An 18434-nucleotide genomic window follows, 5' to 3' on the forward strand; every position below is an offset into this window, starting at 1 on the left:
AGTGGCGGGTGCGATCTGTGTAGTATGTTTGGACTTGGCCCAGTTTTACGGCAGGATGCTCTTCCCGACGTCAACCGTATGTGGAGGGATATATTTAACTATTATGTATTTTTGATATGGTTGACGGCTTATTGTGTACTAACACTAACACTCAGTAACCTGCGTGTTAGGATGTCGTCTCTCTCAGGAGGTTGGCCATTCAGTTTATTAAGAATACCCGTTAAACAGCTGGTATGACCAGTTCGACGGCACAGGTCCTTGAGTCAGGAATTCCTGCGTCTTCTGTGGTGGTGGTGAAGAATGGTGATTATAGTTTTAAAAGAAAGTATCTGCATCTTCCTAGAGATGTCTTCCTTCGATTTTGGCCTCAATGATGAGTTAGAGAAGTTTATACCTTCAGTCCACCACTGCAACGGCGAATCGAAGCTTTCGAGTTGTATTTGTACAGAAGAATGTTCGAATATCGAGGGCAAAAATGAAACTTATTGAGTATTATTTAGATGATGACTAAAGTAAAGGGGTTCTGGCGCCCATCCAAGATAAGAAGATCCAGGTCATTGAACACATATTTATGGCAGTGTTAGTATTGACAGATCTCGAAGAAAGTCCGTGATTTCCACGAAAGACCACTGAAGAATAAAGGTGCCCCTGGTCGGAAGTAAGGAAGGAGCTACACCGTTGAAGATACGACAATACGAGGGACTAAGATCAAAACCTAAGCGCTGAAAAAGCGTAATCCCAAATAAATAAATAAATAAATAAATAAATAAATAAATAAATAAATAAATAAATAAATAAATAAATAAATAAATAAATAAATAAATAAATAAATAAATAAATAAATAAATAAATAAATAAATAAATAAATAAATAAATAAATAAATAAATAAATAAATAAATAAATAAATAAATAAATAAATAAATAAATAAATAAATAAATAAATAAATAAATAAATAAATAAATAAATAAATAAATAAATAAATAAATAAATAATAAATAAATAAATAAATAAATAAATAAATAAATAAATAAATAAATAAATAAATAAATAAATAAATAAATAAATAAATAAATAAATAAATAAATAAATAAATAAATAATAAATAAATAAATAAATAAATAAATAAATAAATAAATAAATAAATAAATAAATAAATAAATAAATAAATAAATAAATAAATAAATAAATAAATAAATAAATAAATAAATAAATAAATAAATAAATAAATAAATAAATAAATAAATAAATAATAAATAAATAAATAAATAAATAAATAAATAAATAAATAAATAAATAAATAAATAAATAAATAAATAAATAAATAAATAAATAAATAAATAAATAAATAAATAAATAAATAAATAAATAAATAAATAAATAAATAAATAAATAAATAAATAAATAAATAAATAAATAAATAAATAAATAAATAAATAAATAAATAAATAAATAAATAAATAATAAATAAATAAATAAATAAATAAATAAATAAATAAATAAATAAATAAATAAATAAATAAATAAATAAATAAATAAATAAATAAATAAATAAATACATAAATACATAAATAAATAAATAAATAAATAAATAAATAAATAAATAAATAAATAAATAAATAAATAAATAAATAAATAAATAAATAAATAAATAAATAAATAAATAGGAGGATGACAGTGTTTACCTGTTGCGTTGCATAGGCACTTGTAGTCCGGTGTCGAGGGTGTGGTCTAGGGGCGGGAGTTGCATACTCTTCCTTGAGCTGGCCGTACTTCCGCATAGCCAGCCTCTTCCGTCGGTCCAGCAGCGCGCCCTCTGTTCCTCCTTCGTGGCTCTCCTCCACGCCGAAGAACACCGCCGTCTCGCGCCGGATGAACCTGGCAACACAGAGGGCCTTTGTCTCGTCATCGATATAAGTTTAAACGATGATTTGGAAAAGAAGACAAAGCAATGCTCCATAAAAGGAAGAGTCCTTGTAACTGACACCATGCGTGTTTCAGAACATAAAATAAAACTTTTGGTCAATACTTAGCTTCTATATAGTAGGCTATTGGTTGTGAAGGATATGTTGTGGTAGTTGTCAACTCAGAATGGGATTTTACGCTTGATTGAGAATTTTAAAACGAATACTTGAAACACTTTTGCCCTTGTAAATTAACTGAGACAAAGCCAAAATTTACAATATTTCCATATACTATTGCTATGGCTATAAATACAGTTAACTTACGGATATTAATAATGAATGTGTGTCCAATAATCTCCTGAGCACGTTTTGGTATCGACTGTACTAGTTTACAGCAAATGTTTTTTTGGTTCGTTGTCCTGGAACCACATGTCCACTACATTTGTTAAGAAGCATTTTTGTCGAACAGTCCATTTTACCAAGACGTTTCTGCACAGTACTTCACAAATGTTCGATACAGTTCAAGCGTAGAGAATTAGAGAATTACAATGCCAATGAAGCACGTTGATTTTGTTTTCTTCCATGAACTTCTCGAAGAGTGACACAAGACCAGATCTGGTTGAAATGTCCCTTTGCCATATGCTAACGCCTGCAGTAATGACATTAAACGCTTTGGAATTTCAGTATATTTTGGTGAATTTATCGTACCACCAGTTGGTACTATGCCCCCAAGACCACTTGTACTGAAAATTGCACTGTTTATAGTTGCTGTGTGTTGTGTTAGTCAAATTGTGATCATAGTTGCTGTGTGTTGAGTTTATTCAAATTATGATTATGGTTGCGTTTCGTTGAATTTAATCAGTGATTATGGTTGCTAAGTGTTCAGTTTATAAGCGCTGAAATGAATTGACGTACGCCTTTTAGTGCCGGGAGTGTCCGAGGACATGTTCGGCTTGCCAGGTGCAGGTCTTTTGATTTGACTCCGGTAGGCGACCTGCGCGTCGTGATGAGGATAAAATAACGATGAAGACGACACATACACCCAGCCCTCGTGCCAGCGAAATTAACCAATGGTGGTTAAAATTCCCCACCCTGCCGGGAATCAAACCCGGGACTCCTGTGACCAAAGGCCAGCACGCTAACCGTTTAGCCATGGAGCCGGACTTAATAGGCCTTATTCCTTCAGTATAGGCCTACTAAATCAAATATTAATTGTGGTTACGATGTATTGAGAAGTCTCAAACAAACGTCCAGTGTCCTGACATCGCAGACTGGAATGAACAGTGGCTAAGAGCTATTTAACCGTATACACAATGAATCAGAAGTTACACTCACTCTTTAACGATGTCCATTCTCGTCCTCGACCGCTGAAGGGGCGGCGCAGATGGTTGAGGCGGTCCCGGTGCGGGATGGGACATTGTGCGATCGAGGTGCGCGAGGGGCGGCTGATGCTGCGGCGTGGGGGCGGAGAGTGACCGCTGCACAGGATGTTCCAACAGTACTGCAACACATCATCATAACATTCAGATCATTTCACTAATATTTCAGTATGTCCTGTATTACTCGAAATACTGTACCTTAAATTCTAGTCAAGCAATATATTCGGAACGTGAATGCGATTTTTTTCGTCAAGAACACAGCTGAAGGGATAAAGGAGACTATAGATAAGTATGATTGGTAAGCTAAAAGTGGAACAACTCGACAGGATTTAATAAATATTTTAATATTGAGGAATGGATTATTATAGCTGTATTCGTTAGCTCCTCAAATGATGTTGGCGGTAGGTGGGGCATTCGGCCATAAAAACATGCCATATAATTTCTTTTCACCTTATCCTGACCCAGTATCAGAACATGAGACTACGGGGTAGAAATACAATTCAGGAATGGATGTAAAAACAGGAATGAAAATAAGGCCCATGCGGCAACTAAATAAAAGCCATACGGACCATGCGAGCTTGAATTCGGGTGGTAATGGGTTCGAACCCCACCCTCGGCAGCCCTGAAGATGGTTTTCCGTTGTTTCCGATTTTCACACCAGAAAAATGCTGAGGCTATACTTGAAGTAAAGCCATGGTTGCTTCCTTCTCACTTCTAACCCTTTCCTGTCCCATCGTCGCCATAAAACCCATGTGTGTCGGTGTGATGTAAAGCATACGGTAACTCTAAAATACGTACGAAGCATTTTTGGTCACATAGTCGAGGTTAGGTCATAAATATACAAAGAGTGAACCAGTGAGGAATACTAGGTAATTTCAAATATTTTACATCTGTGGGTTGTCTATCTGTATTCACTGTAATTGGGTTCAGCTGCATTACGACAACGTCCAAACACATTGCGTGTAAAACATTACAATGTAATACAATTGTCCACAATGTTAACTAAACAACATCACAATACACTAATAAATAATGTAGTGATCCCTGTTGGTAGGTAGGGTAAGACGTACAGTTATTGACAACTTAAGCGCCTCACTCGTGAATGTTTCTATTGATTATTTACTTTAGAGAACATAACTGTTGGCATTTATCAAATCCAACTCCTGAAAGTCAAAATTCTTTATTTCAATCACAGAGAAGTATTTTACTTTATTTTGTAATTGTTAGTAAATTACACAACCCAGCATTTTCAAACTTTCCTTTTGCGGCAAGAGGTGTGATAGGTGATCTTAACTAATTTTGGATCGTTGAACACGAATCCGTTGTCCGTTTCAACGTATCACGTCACGTTTTCTCGCAATAGGTATATCAATATAAGAGATAGACCTGATTATTGCATATAAAAAGTACTGACAAATGTTGATAATTTTGGAAATATTTCTAATTTTTTGTATTATTATATATATATATGTTGAAATAGTTGAATATTGTCTTGAATTATTATAAACAATGAATAATTACTGAGTATATAATTACAATGTTTTATTGTAATATAATACTGATTTACACAAAACACAAACAAACAACTCTGAGGCAATGAAAGCAATTTATTTTGACAATTTAACGTGATTTACAAGCAAACAATGTAACTTTCATGCAGTATCTTTATGAATTCATAAATGTGAACAGTCCTAGATGTCCCCTTGGAATGAACGCTTGGCTGCCCAGCGTCTGACTGCATCAAGTTTGTCTTCTCTTTACAAACACCAACCGTAGTCGGTCATCATTGGTTCATCCCACCTCCCCTGGTATCTTTTTTCTGCCTCCTTGATGTCCTGGTGGAACCCCTCTCCCACCTCTTAACTAACAGCCCCAAGATTTTCCGGAAAGTGATCGAGATGAGAATGAAGAAAGTGCAGCTTCAGACTCATTCCACATCCCAACTCTTTGATATCATCCAACATCGTTTTCACTATTGTTTCTTAGGAACTTCATTATGACGTCTCTTATTGAATTCCATATAACAAGTTCCACAGCATTCATCGTCTGTTCGAAGTTTCTGTCTTTCAGGAGCTTTCTAATTTGTGGTCCATTAAAAATGCCTTCCTTGACTTTTACATCAGATAAATGTGGAAATTTTGCTTGCAGTGTACTTGAAACAGGGGCTACTTTTGTCCAAGGCCTTAACAAACTAATTCATGATTCCCAGTTTGTTGTGTAGTAGTGGCAAAATAATTTTTTGTGGCTCAACTAAGGCATCATTTGTAACATTTTTCACAGCTGTCAAAACTTGTCTCTTGGGACAGGAAAGTGTAGACCTGTGTTTGTCCCTAGCTCTGCTGTGCCATTCACATAAATAACAAGAGAATTTAGTGTAGCCGGCTTGTTGTCCTAATAGAATACCACACACCTTCAAGTCACTACACACATCCCAACGGTGCTCATGATATTTGATTTTATCTAAAATAGTTTGCATTGTGATATAATTTTCTTTTAATGAAGCGGAATGTGCCACAGGAATCGAAGCTGGAATTTTTTCTGTTATGAAGTAGTACAGCCTTTAAGGGGGGGGGGGGGAGACCCAGCTTAACAAAGAAAAAAATAGGTTAATATTCATTCGATTGTTAAATACGCTACAATTGTTGTTGACAATTGCTGCACACATCCCAGCATTGGCATGCTTCCTGGCAACCAGAAGCAACTTCAATAATGTCAGAATTTTAATAATTTTAATATTTTAAAAGATATTCAAAATTTCCCGCCTTTTTAACAATATATCACTGTTTCCCTTATAAATTCCAAGTTTATAAGAATTTTCGTACTTTTCCTTTTTTTAAAGTGTATATCAAACCTCAAGCTACAAAATGAACCTCAATCATTAACATAGACTGTGATTTGGATTTTTTGTCGCGTTTTTATTCCGAGCAGCAGAAAATATTAATAGCTTTTAAAATAAAAATGTTATATAAAATCGAATTTAAATCCTATTGATCTGAATGAGATATAGATTGTAGTACAACATTATGGGAGAAAACTCTGAAAAAATCGTAATTATCCGTGAATCAGTAAGAGAGTTATGAAAGGAACCGTGATATATTGTTAAAAAGGTGGGAAATTTTGAACATTTTATTTTAAAATGTTATAATTAGAATTTTGACATTGTTGAAGTTGCTTCTGATTGCTCTTAAGCATGGCAATCCTGTGGTATGTGCAACATTTGTCAACAACGTTTGTAGCATATATAACAATCGAATAAATATTGGCCTATTTTCCCCGTGTTGAGCTAGGTCTCCCCCCTTAAGCAAACCACGACCACTCTAGCAACAGCCGATTCGTTGTTATCACAAAGCAGCACTGTGCCGAATGACACATTTTCAGACAGTAAATAGCAAATAACACGAAAACTAGATGTGATACAATAGCACCAATGACATTTCTGAAATCAGGATACCTTATTTAGTTAAAATCACGTATCAGATGCTTTGCCGCAAAAATCATGCTGGGTAGTGTTATTTATCGTAGAAGTGACGAAAATTACAGATTTTGCCACTATTGATTATCATAATTCAGACAGTTGTTGACACAAGCTTGTTTCAATTAGTTCACTTTCTTTGTAGGACCTATATTATTTATAACACTGGTTTTTCTACTTAATTCTAAGGATATTAGCTTGGAAAAATAAGATATAGAATGTAAATACAACAACTAAACATCAAAATTTTTTTCATAACTTGTCTGCAGGCCATTGAAGAATTTGCTGGAAATGTATACTTCATTTGTCATGCTGGGTTTATAAGCAGTGGTCGTAGTCAATTTAATTGATTAAGGGAGATGTTTCCTCGTGCAATAACTACAGAGGGATCAAGTTGATGACAATTAACGTTTTGAGGGAGTCCTTGAAAGAAGGATCAGGGATGATGTTTTGATTAGTGAAGAACAGTTTAGTTTCATGCCTGGACGAGAGACGACAGATGCTATCTTTGCCCTGCATCAACTGGTGTAACGTTTCTGTGAAGGGCAGAAAGTGTTGCACTGTGTGTTTATCGACTTGGAGAAAGCATACGACAGTGTTCCACGACAGGAGGTTTGGAATTGTCTGCGAGATGAAGTAGGGCCAGAGAAGTATAAGAGAGTAATACAAAATATGTACACTAACAGCAGAACATATGTAATATGTAAGGTATGGGGCAGGAAATACAAAAAGCTTCATAGTTGAAATCGGACTTCAACAGGGTTCATCACTTAGTCTGCTATTTTTTGCCATCCTTATGGAATCCGATGACAAGCTGCTTAGACCATGATGTATGCTGATAGCATTGTGTTGGGTGCTGAATCATCTGAAGAACTGTATATTTCATTGGGAAAATGGAGGTCTGCACTGGAGGGCAGAGGCATGTGACTGAGTAGGACAAAAACTGAATTTGCCGGCCCCGTGGTGTAAGGGTGGTGTGCCTGCCTCTTACCCGGAGACCCCGGGTTCGATTCCTGGCCAGGCCAGGATTTTTAACTGGACCTGAGGGCTGGTTCGAGGTCCACTCAGCCTACATGATTAGAATTGAGGAGGTATCTGACGGTGAGATAGCGGATCCGGTCTAGAAAGCCAAGAATAACGGCCGAGAGCATTCGTCGTGCTGACCACACGACACCTCGTAATCTGCAGGCCTTCGGGCTGAGCAGCGGTCGCTTGGTAGGCAAAGGCCCTTCAAGGGCTGTAGTGCCATGGAGAAACTGCATTGGTACATCTCCAAGGGAAACCTTTGCCATTGACAGTTATCTGGGTTCAGTGGTGCAGAGCTATGATGAAATAGCAGATTGGGATAGACAAGTTTGGAAGATTTTTAGGAATATGCCAATTTTAACGGCAATTAAGTAAACCTACAGTTAGCATTTGGCGATAATTCAGCTATCTTCGTCTGTCTGATGATGATGATGATGATGGTGATGATGGTCGTTAAAAATGTGCCCAACATTTAAGTAACCCAACATTTAAGTAATCAACACCCCACCTCGTTCCCTTCCTCTTTCTCCTTGCCCTCGTAGATGTGATTCTTCGTCAGACAATGATAAGCCATACTAAGTTCATAATTCTAGCAAAATTTTACTCTTCGATTGCCCATAAGAGTAGTGTGATAGGTCACGCACTGATATCGCAGCTCAGTCAGCTCTCATATTAGAATGGTTACATGCGAGAAGCCTGTGCCATTCGCACGTTAAAGAATTCATCCGAGCACCCCAAATGAAGGGAAGTTAAACACACAATATTGTATGGTGTAAAATACTACTTCCTAGCAGCTTGTATCTATAAAGTGAGCAGGGAAAAGTCAGAAGATTTCCATCTAATTTCGTTTTAACATAGATATATTTTGAGCTGGGAGTCTATCTGGAATAAGCATCATCAATTTAGCGTGGGCAATTTTGCGTGGGCAGAAAGCCGACACCGTAGTAACCAGGCAACCAGTGTTCATCAACGACATGAAAGATATAGACTGCTAAACATACTTGTTACAGCGCTCCTGGGTGAAGCACAGCAAACTAACTTTTGCCTGTAACTGTCATGGCGGCTGCCACTTCTTGGTCTTGACAATTAGCCCTTATCAGTTCAATGAATTGATGAGATTATATGTTATTGCAAATTAAATATTTATTTAAGAATAAACACGACATTTTCAAACATGCTTAATGTTGCATTGATGTTATAATGAAATAAGCGCAGTGAAAATGGTGAGCATTTGCTTTGTCAAAACAAGAATTATGTATGTAGAAGGATGGATAATTCGGCGTCATGCACTAACAATAAAGTCATTCACTACAGAAAGACATGTTATACGTACACCAGTTAATGGAGGAATGCACACGCGTAGAGAAAGATACCACTGCCTTTTCATGACATACCTTCACTGTCATTCTGGTATAATTTTTTAATTTTGCTTCTTGGTATGGTTTGTTTTTGCTACTTATGGCTACTTTCTAAGAACTGCTGTGCAACATGCAGCACATACGTCCGTTGGTTGCGGTGTAGAATATCTCTACGGCATCCTCTGCTTGTCGTAAAAGGCCACTAAATGAGGTAAACCCAGATTCTAAAGTTGAGACCACCGGACCCCTTGTTGAGTGTAGCATTCCTTCCACATACGATATCCTACAAGCTTTACCACTTTAATATTTCTACCGGACCTCTCTTGGTCAATCCTCGCCTGACTTCATTCTACTGAATTCATAGCCTACATTTATTTATTTATTTATTTATTTATTTATTTATTTATTTATTTATTTTATTTTATTTATTTATTTATGCATTCATTTAGTTTAACCATGCACACCTTCTCAAAGACTGTACTCCATCACACAACAACTTCTCTAGATCCTTTCTATGGCAGATTCAAAGGAAATAAGCATATGTTTTGCCTTCAAGTGCCATGGCTGCCAGTGGTTCAAGTAGATCCAAAGATGGCCATCAGATTAGCAGTCTATATTTTTAATGTGGTTGGTGTTCATCATCTTCTTCTTCACTTTGTTACTGTGTGTCAGAACACTGCCTTCTATATACAGTAGGTAAAAACGGCGCCGGGTTTTAAGCGAGTTTTCACTGTCTTTGACTGGCAAAGCCCCCTATACGCGGTATCGTCGCCAATGGCAGCAGACTTTTTCTCATGATACGTATCTTGGGAATATTTATCGCTATAAAATTGTGTGCTAAATTAGCGACCATTTTATTGGGCGTAGATCTCGATAGGTGGGGCTATCTTGTAACATGGTGTGGGAGTGTTGTCTGCTGGATCAGCTGGAGTAAAGGAATGAATATCTGTATCCCATACATGCCGTATGAAGCTACTAAGATGGAAAGGTAAGTTAAGGGTGTATTCAGCCCGAAGGCAGGTCCGAATCTCCGCAGAGGTGTGCCTGAGCCGAAGTTTACGTACGGTAGGGTGCCCAGTTCCTTTCCGCTCCAATATTCCCTTACCCCCACCAACAGCGCTTGGTAACCCATCCACTTCTTGACCACACCCAATGTTGCTTAACTTCGGAGATCTCACGTGATCCGGTGTGTCAACACGGCTACGGCCGTTAAGAGGGGAACAACCATATAATATGTACTCGCTTTCTCGTAGTCTAAGCCCCAAAACGTATCCATGATTCTGTGCTTTTCCGTGCAGTGGAGAAATTTACATATATACTGATGGAAAAATGACACACCAACACCAAGAAGACGTTAATTTAGAAGAATGCAATTTCTAAGCAACTGTCTAGGTAAGACATTTATATGATTACAGTTTCCAGGTAATCACCACGATTTTGAATGCATGCATTAAGTCTTACAGATGCCGTATGTCATTTTGTGAGATGGAGTCCCACGCCTTTTGCACTTGGTCAGTCATATCAGACACGGTTAATGCTGTATTCGATGTTGCTGGATTTGTCGTCCTATAATGTCTCATGCGTGCTCAATGGGTGAAAGGTTTGGTGCTATCACAGGCTGAGGTAACTGGTCTTAACTCTATGGGTGACAGCATCGGTAAGAGGACAAGCGTTATCAGTATCCCCTTGCATACTCCGAATGGATGGCAGCCCAACCGGTTCAGTCACCAGTCTGACGTACAAATCCGCGGTCAAGGTTCTTGGAATAACGACTAGAGTGCTCCCGCTGTCAAAGGAAATTACTCCCCAAACCATAATTCCTGGTGAAGGTCCAGTGTGTCGACGCCACAGGCGGCTTGGTTTCAAGCCCTCACCTGGTCTCCTCCTTACCAACCTACAGTCATCACTGGCACTGAGATCACAACAGATCTCCACTCCATCCTGTAATGAGGTCTAGCTTGATATCGCTGAAGTTAGAGATGGCAGTGATTCAGAGTTTTTGGCATGACCGCTAGAGGACGTCTGCCTCGGAGTTGTCCCTCAAATGAAGGATTTGTTACAGTTTTCTGTCACTCTGTTGTCAAATGAAACTCAAATGACTGCTGCAGATTCAGTAGAACCCACCAGAGTCATGCAGCGAATACGGCGGTCTTCCCTCTAGGTAGTGGCCCGTGTGGGGCCGAAACCCTGTATTCTCGAGACAGTGCCTTTCCGTGATCATTGTTGCCAAGAACGATGCACTAAGGATACATTCCTGCCAAGTCATTCTGGAATATCGTGGGGAAAAAAAAACATCCACCTTCTCGTAGTCCTATTACACGGACTCTAAACTCACTTTGTTTCCTTAAAGGGATGTTTAGCTCGTACCTACCTCACAACGTCAATACCGAACGATGACTAACGCTCACGAAGTGTATAGAGCGTATTGAAAGCTTGCTTTGCAAGGGTCATGGTGGCACTTCTGGCACTTCTCTTCGTCGAGTAGCGCGCAAATTCGAATAGGCGCCATCTTTCAGATGTGCTAACACGCCTCCCGAATTTCGCTTATCTAGAAGAACTCCTTCTTGGTGTTGGGATTTCATTTTCCGCAAGTGTATCCTCTCTTTTTCTGGAATATTTAAAACATCATAAGTTCTTCCGAAATTTCGAAGGATCTGGAAATATTGAACAAGAGAATCAAATTATAGTAGATGTAGGATCCAGTAGTTATGTGGAGATGAAGGTGATAGGTGTAAATACAGTAGCTACATAGTTTATTAAATAGTGTTGTTTACCTGCATGAGGGGCTGGAGGACCGACCGGTGCGGGTTGCTGGGTGGTGGGGGCGGGCTGCGGAAGAGGTTGGGCGGCGGGTGCAGGCAGCACTTGTGGTTGTGGTGGTGGTTGCTGCTGCTGTTGATCCTGCTGCTGCTGCTGTTGTTGTTGTTGTTGTTGCTGCTGCTGCTGCTGCAGTTGTTGCTGTTGCTGTTGCTGTTGTTGTTGCTGCAGTTGCTGCTGTTGTTGCTGCTGCTGCTGCTGTTTCTGTTGTTGCTGCTGCGGTAAAGCCGCGCTGCCCGGTGACCCTTGCTGCTGCGATCCCTGAGGAAGAGGCTGCTGTTGCCCCACAGCTCGCCTGCAACACACAGAAGACAGTTCGATTTACTCATCTTATTTAGAACACTCAACAATGTACTCTGAAAAATACAGGTCAAATATTAAACACCGGATTTGGATAAGTTACATTCTAATTGGACAAAAACATTAATTGTATCTATCTACTACCAAGGGGTTGGGAAAATTTCAACAACTATCCATGCATTTCTTAATCAGTATTCCAGGCAAGAAATATACAGTGTTTCCCAGGAAGAATGGTCAATATTCAGGAATATGGCAGGAACGATCATTTGAAGCAAAAAAACTTCACATGGACATATGCCCTGTCCGAAGGGCTTCCGGGACAGAACACATTTAATGTACATTTGCTTTTGGGCTAGTGGCGCGCACGTATGTCTATTACCGACACAACCATTTTGACGTTTTGAAATGGATACAAGTTTTCAGCAAGTAATGTTCGCCATACACGTGTTTGCGCGATGTTGATACGCGCAGTAATTCGCCGTGTTTTGATAGTAGGACTACGGTCCAATATTTCAACGATGTATTACTGTTCATGCAATAATTGTTGAACTATACGTTCAGAAGAAAAATAGAAAATTGGAAGAATAACTCTTCCACCCAATGTGCTGAAAACTCTGGTAAACTGTCTACGATCAGAAACTCGAGATGTCGGAAAGAGCCGACGGTATTTCTCGACAGCAGTAGGGGCACTACCATCGCAGAAGCTGTAAACATACACCATATCTGCACATTCTCCATTAGTGTAGATGTGTGGCACTTTAGTCAGCGCGTGTACAAACAAAGTTAACCGATGCTTCTCTCAATCACTCGCACTACTTCCCCTTACAACACACAATGGACAACTGCGCATTGAAAGGGCTACTTTAAAGGCAATCGAGCAAAGAGGTTGAAAGTAACGAGGTAAGTTGGGCAGAGAATAAAACATTAAATAATTTGGGTGAGTAAGACACATACGTGGGGGCCATTACCCCCCAAACCAATGTACATTAAATGTGTTCTACTTTGTATAGGGGTGGCTCTCACATGAGTATTGGTTTCCGCCCTAGTGAGCGTCCACGTAGTAGACATTGCATATTTGTTTTTTTATTATTAATTTTTGTAGGAACGGGGGAGGAAGGGAATGCCACAAGAGGGAGGGATAGGGCAGGCCTATCCCAAATGTTGTTGACAAAGGTGAATAGATGCAGGTCGAGAGGGAGAGAGAGAGAGGCGGGGCGCCTGAGGTGCTGGATTCCAGCACGCTGGTGGCCTGTAATCAAACGGAATGGTGAGGATATAGCTTTGTCAACTGTGTAAAGGGCCGGACATGTCGTTCCAGGGAGGGCGGCTCCTCTCTTTTCTCACCAGTGGATGAGGGGGGGGGGGAGGCACGGCCGGTCAGTAAGGTAGTTATAAGGGTGGCGCTTGCATGTGACCCGGTTTTCCGTCCATGTGAGCGTTTTTATTTTATCTTGCGTCCTTATGGTAGATTTAGTTCATAAATTTTATTTTTTCCCCTTTGTAACAGGAACATGTATTTGGGCCGAAAGCCTGTAATATTCTTCAATAATAAATATCAATATCAATATCAATAAAATGTGTTCTATCTCGGAATAGGGTGTTTGACCAAATGAATTTTTTTCTTCAACTGATCGTTTCTGTCATATCCCTGAATACTGACTTTCCTCCTGAGACACGCTGTATAGCTCTTTTAGGAAAGAAGCGCAATCACTGGTGGAAAATTAGGCCTGCAGGCGTTGAGTTTTCAGTTCTAATTACTGTGTCGATGGTGTTCAAGTAACGCATGGGTATCATGGGCATCCCTATGCATAGAGAAACCTCTGTTGAAATACAATGTAGTAGCCATCATCCACGGTTCAATGGTAATTTTGATAAATGATTTATACAGTCAACAGTATCGTGTGAGTACTCTTTGTTGAATTGCTTCTTAGTACCTCTTTCTATTTTACGTGAAGAATATTTTCAGATCCAATACTAATATGATTTATTGGTTGATAAGTTTTATAACGTCATAGGCAATGATGATAAGTGGCATATTGGAAAATGAAGAAGGTTATATACTTTGTCCTAGTAACAACCCTATGAATAGGGAAGTTATAAAATATAACAACTCTTTTTTTTTACAATTTGCTTTACGTTACACCGACGCAGTTAGGGTTTATGGTGACGGTGGGTTAGGAAAGGCCTGGGAGTGAGAAGGAAGCGGCAGTGGCCTTAATTAAGGTATAGCCCCGGCTGGTGTGAAAAATGGGAAACCACGTAAAATCATACTCAGGGCTGCCGACAGTGGTGTTCAAACCCACTATCTCCCGGATGCAAACTCACAGCTGCGTTGTCCTAACCGCACGGCCAACTCGCCTGGTTATAAAAAACTTAGGAGTTGATTGATTGACTGACTGACCGAAGCAGAATTCTTCACTGTGCTTAAGACACGTGCCCATTAGATTGTTGTCATTGGTTCCCCTGGAAAGGTACATGGTCGTGGATTCATTCGATCAAATTTAGAAGATACAACGGGATTCATTTGTGTGAACAAAGGCAGCTTTCAACTTCAGTTCCTTCAGGGAACTTACTAGCGTCTATGGAGACGGCTAGGAATTCAAGTAGAGATGAATTCACTAGGGTTCCTTTACTGCTGTTCCAGTTCTCAGAGATATGTCCCGATGGTTATTAGAAAGAAGATTCATAACTCATGATGCATGACGTGCGTGTGTTTATTCCAGTCGGGAATTGAACACATAACCTAATTACCACTCGCCCGCTCCTGTCATCACAGGCGTCCTATTTATGTTTTTTAACGAACAGTTTGTGATATGATTTTATTAAACCATGCCATTCGGTTCTCCCTTGACAAATCTATCGGCGCTGTCGCATACAACACACACAAACAGCCCCTGTTTTATTCAGCTAAATCCACAGGGGTGGTTTAATGCCGCCTCTGCGCCAGTGGCATTGTCATTAGTGGATGTACGGCCATCTTCGTTGTACGCTACAAGAGTAGGCTTATGTGCCGCTCTACTTTTCCAGTATGGTAGCATATAAACTAGAGCCCGGATTTTGATGTATTAATAAGTTAGAATGCAAACTTACTGAAGAGAGTGGCAAGTATAGTCTACCTTCACAACGACTGTGCTATGAGGTTTGCATAAACATTAGGGGTACGGCCCGTCAGAACCCCTATAATTTATGTTACTCTTGCTACATTATGGAAGATCGGGTGGCCGGCACTTCCTACTAACCACATTAGATTGCAATCTAACCTGTTACTGCATAAAAATACGGGCTTTACATATAACATTTAAATTCTTTTTTAAGTTTGAAAACATTTCTGAGCAGACAAAGTAGGGGTCCCTACACTACGAAAAACTTGAAATTAAGCAATTTACTCAATTGTACCGAAAGGTAAAGGGCTAAAGGGCCCGGAAAGGTTTCAAATTTTGAATATTGGATAGTTCTATCAAACCAAGAAAACTAATTTCGAAAATAACTTGCGGCCTAAATGCAATTTCGGAAAACAGCCTAAATCGCTTGTTTCCTTACTCGTTTTCTTTTTATTCAAATCCTAGCCAAATTAACTTATTTACATAATTCTTTCTGTGATGTGTTCCTTGGTTCAATACCCTCAGGATTTTTTTTGAATTTTGAGAAATATGTCCCGATGGTTATCAGAAAGAAGATTCATAACCTAATGTAGTTATAAGGACTTAAGTGAAGCTCTGCATTGACTCACATTAGTGCTTGTAGTGCTAAAAAAAGGCAAACTGCTAACCTACTCGACCGGATACCTATGACTAAGAAAAGGAATAAATGAATTATAGATTGTAATACTTTATTATATTTTATTTACCTAAACTTCGTAGCTCATCTCCGTAGGATGTTTTCAACACTGAGTTGCTTGCATGAAGGGATAGAACTGTGGATTTTTTGTTTGTGTATTAACGTTGCACTGTCTCAGTTAGGTCTCTTGGTGACGACGGAATAGGAAGCGTATGAGACCTTAATTTAGGTACAGATTCATCATTTTCCTGGTGTGAAATTGAGAAAGACCGGAGAAATCATCTTCAGAGTTGCCAACGGTAGGGATCGAGCCCAACATCGCCCGAATGAAAGCTCACAGCTACGTTATTCAAACCGTGATGCCAACTTGCTCGGTAATTATGGATAATAAGGGGAGTCATAACTGCAAGCCTCCGTGGCTCGGGCGGCAGCGCACCGGCCTCTCACCGCCGGGTTCCTTGATCCAAATTCCGGTCACCCCATGTGCGATTTGTGCTGGACAAAGCGGAGGCGAGACAGATTTTTCTCCGGGTACTTTGGTTTTCCCTGTTACCTTTCATTCCAGCAACACTCTCCAATATCATTTCATTTCATCTGTCATTCATTAATCATTGCCCCAGAGAAGTGCGATAGGGTTCGGCAGCCGGCACAGTTCCTATCCTCACCGCTAGAACGGGCCTTCATTCATTCAATTCTTGTCCCGGTTAAATGACTGGAAACAGGCTGTGGATTTTCAAGGGGAGTCATAACTGAAATACGGAACTTCTGCAATTTATCACTTATAAGAACTAAATTTGAAAGACAACCGCATATTAATAAGATAGAGCATCACACAACATTTGAAACTGATTAGTTGATTTGTTGCAAAAGTTATTAACAAATAATATTATTTTTATATGTTGGATAGAAAATGCTTGTTGCTCTACCGTTTCCATTAGTTTTGTGTTATGATTTGACAGACTTATCAAAAATAGTTATACATTTAATAATAAGTCTGTATTTTGCAGTCAGGTATAAACAATTAGAGATAAAAATGTTTCCATTATTCATACAATAGGCTATTTTAGGAACAAAAATATGAAAGTTTTATTTATTTGATAATGAAACACAGAACTACTTTTACATTTTTTTTTGCTAGTTGCTTTACGTCGCACCGACACAGATAGGTCTTATGGTGACGATGGGGCAGGGAAGGGCTAGGAGTGGGAAAGAAGCGGCCGTGGCCTTAATTAAGGTATAGCCCCAGCATTTGCCTGGTGTGAAAATGGGAAACCACGGAAAACCATCTTCAGGGCTGCCGACAGTGGGGTTCGAACCTACTATCTCCCGAATACTGGATACTGGCCGCACTTAAGCGACTGCAGCTACCGAGCTCGGTACTTTTCATTCCTGTGCATATTTAAACTTTATCAGAAAATTTCAGGTGAATCTGATAAGAACTCTGTCGCAAAGAGCAGTTTATACATGGCAATGAACTGATAATATTTTGGGCTAGAAAAATGTAATTGAAAGTTTTAATTGGATTGAAAGTGCTCTGAACTGTAAGTTACTCGCTCTTCTCTTGTGCACAGCGTGGGCGTACTACAAGGTAAATATATTACAGCGGGGTTATTGAATTGGTAGTCCGAAGGAACTTTGAAGCCACTATTCTCCGACAACGTAAGAGAAAGGAGCGTATGCTCTGTACTCTTTAAATCCGGCATGTAAAAATGACGTTAGGGCAAAATATTGATGAAATGAAATTGCGTATGGCTTTTAGTGCCGGGAGTGTCCGAGGACAAGTTCGGCTCGCCAGATGCAGGTCTTTTGATTTGACGCCCGACGCGTCGTGATGAGACTGAAATGATGATGAAGACGACACATACACCGTGCCCCCGTGCCAGCGAAATTAACCAATTATGGTTAAAATTCCCGACCCTGCAGGGAATCGAACCCGGGACCTCTATATCCAAAGGCCAGCACTCTAACCATTTAGCCATAGAGCCGGACAGCAAAAGTGATAATGGGATTTGGGAGAAGAAGAGTCGGGGATTTTTTAAGATTAAAATTGAAAATCTTGGTAAAATAGTCGCAAAATTTCAGTAGCTAAGAATTGTCTACTACTGTCATTTGTTGATAAATAGGTACATTATAAGATAAACACAATGGTAGGCTGGTGGGCAGAGGCAGTACAGTAGAATCCCGCTGACTTGACTTCCGATAACTCAACATTCCGACGGGTACTATTTTTTCTTACGCTTTTAATCGCTAAATGATTTTCGCTGGCCAAGTAGAATATTATCATTGTAATATTGTGGTCTATTAATAGCTAACACGTAAAACTACTGTTATCTCTGACATTATATAAACATTACGAACAGTATAGGTACATTTCAATTAAAGGAGGGTCTATCTGTGGTTCA

The 18434-nt window shown here is 39.1% G+C and overlaps 1 protein-coding gene across 3 annotated transcripts in view; it reads right to left on the reverse strand.

Annotated features, from left to right (window-relative positions):
- rho-5 (rhomboid-5) overlaps positions 1–12081 on the reverse strand; it is a 144997-nt gene extending 132916 nt beyond the window's left edge. For all 3 annotated transcript variants that reach the window (XM_068228441.1, XM_068228440.1, XM_068228439.1), the window contains exons 1-3: positions 11913–12081; positions 3239–3404; positions 1685–1877 (exon numbers count right to left, since the gene is read on the reverse strand). In XM_068228441.1, the coding sequence (XP_068084542.1) occupies positions 1685–1877; positions 3239–3321 (276 nt within the window). In that variant the 5' untranslated portion in view covers positions 3322–3404; positions 11913–12081. The remainder of the gene's footprint in view (positions 1–1684; positions 1878–3238; positions 3405–11912) is intronic.
- Positions 12082–18434: the final 6353 nt, after the last annotated feature.

This window comes from Anabrus simplex, chromosome 6 (assembly GCF_040414725.1).
Source record: "Anabrus simplex isolate iqAnaSimp1 chromosome 6, ASM4041472v1, whole genome shotgun sequence".
Taxonomy (NCBI): Eukaryota; Metazoa; Arthropoda; class Insecta; order Orthoptera; family Tettigoniidae; genus Anabrus; species Anabrus simplex.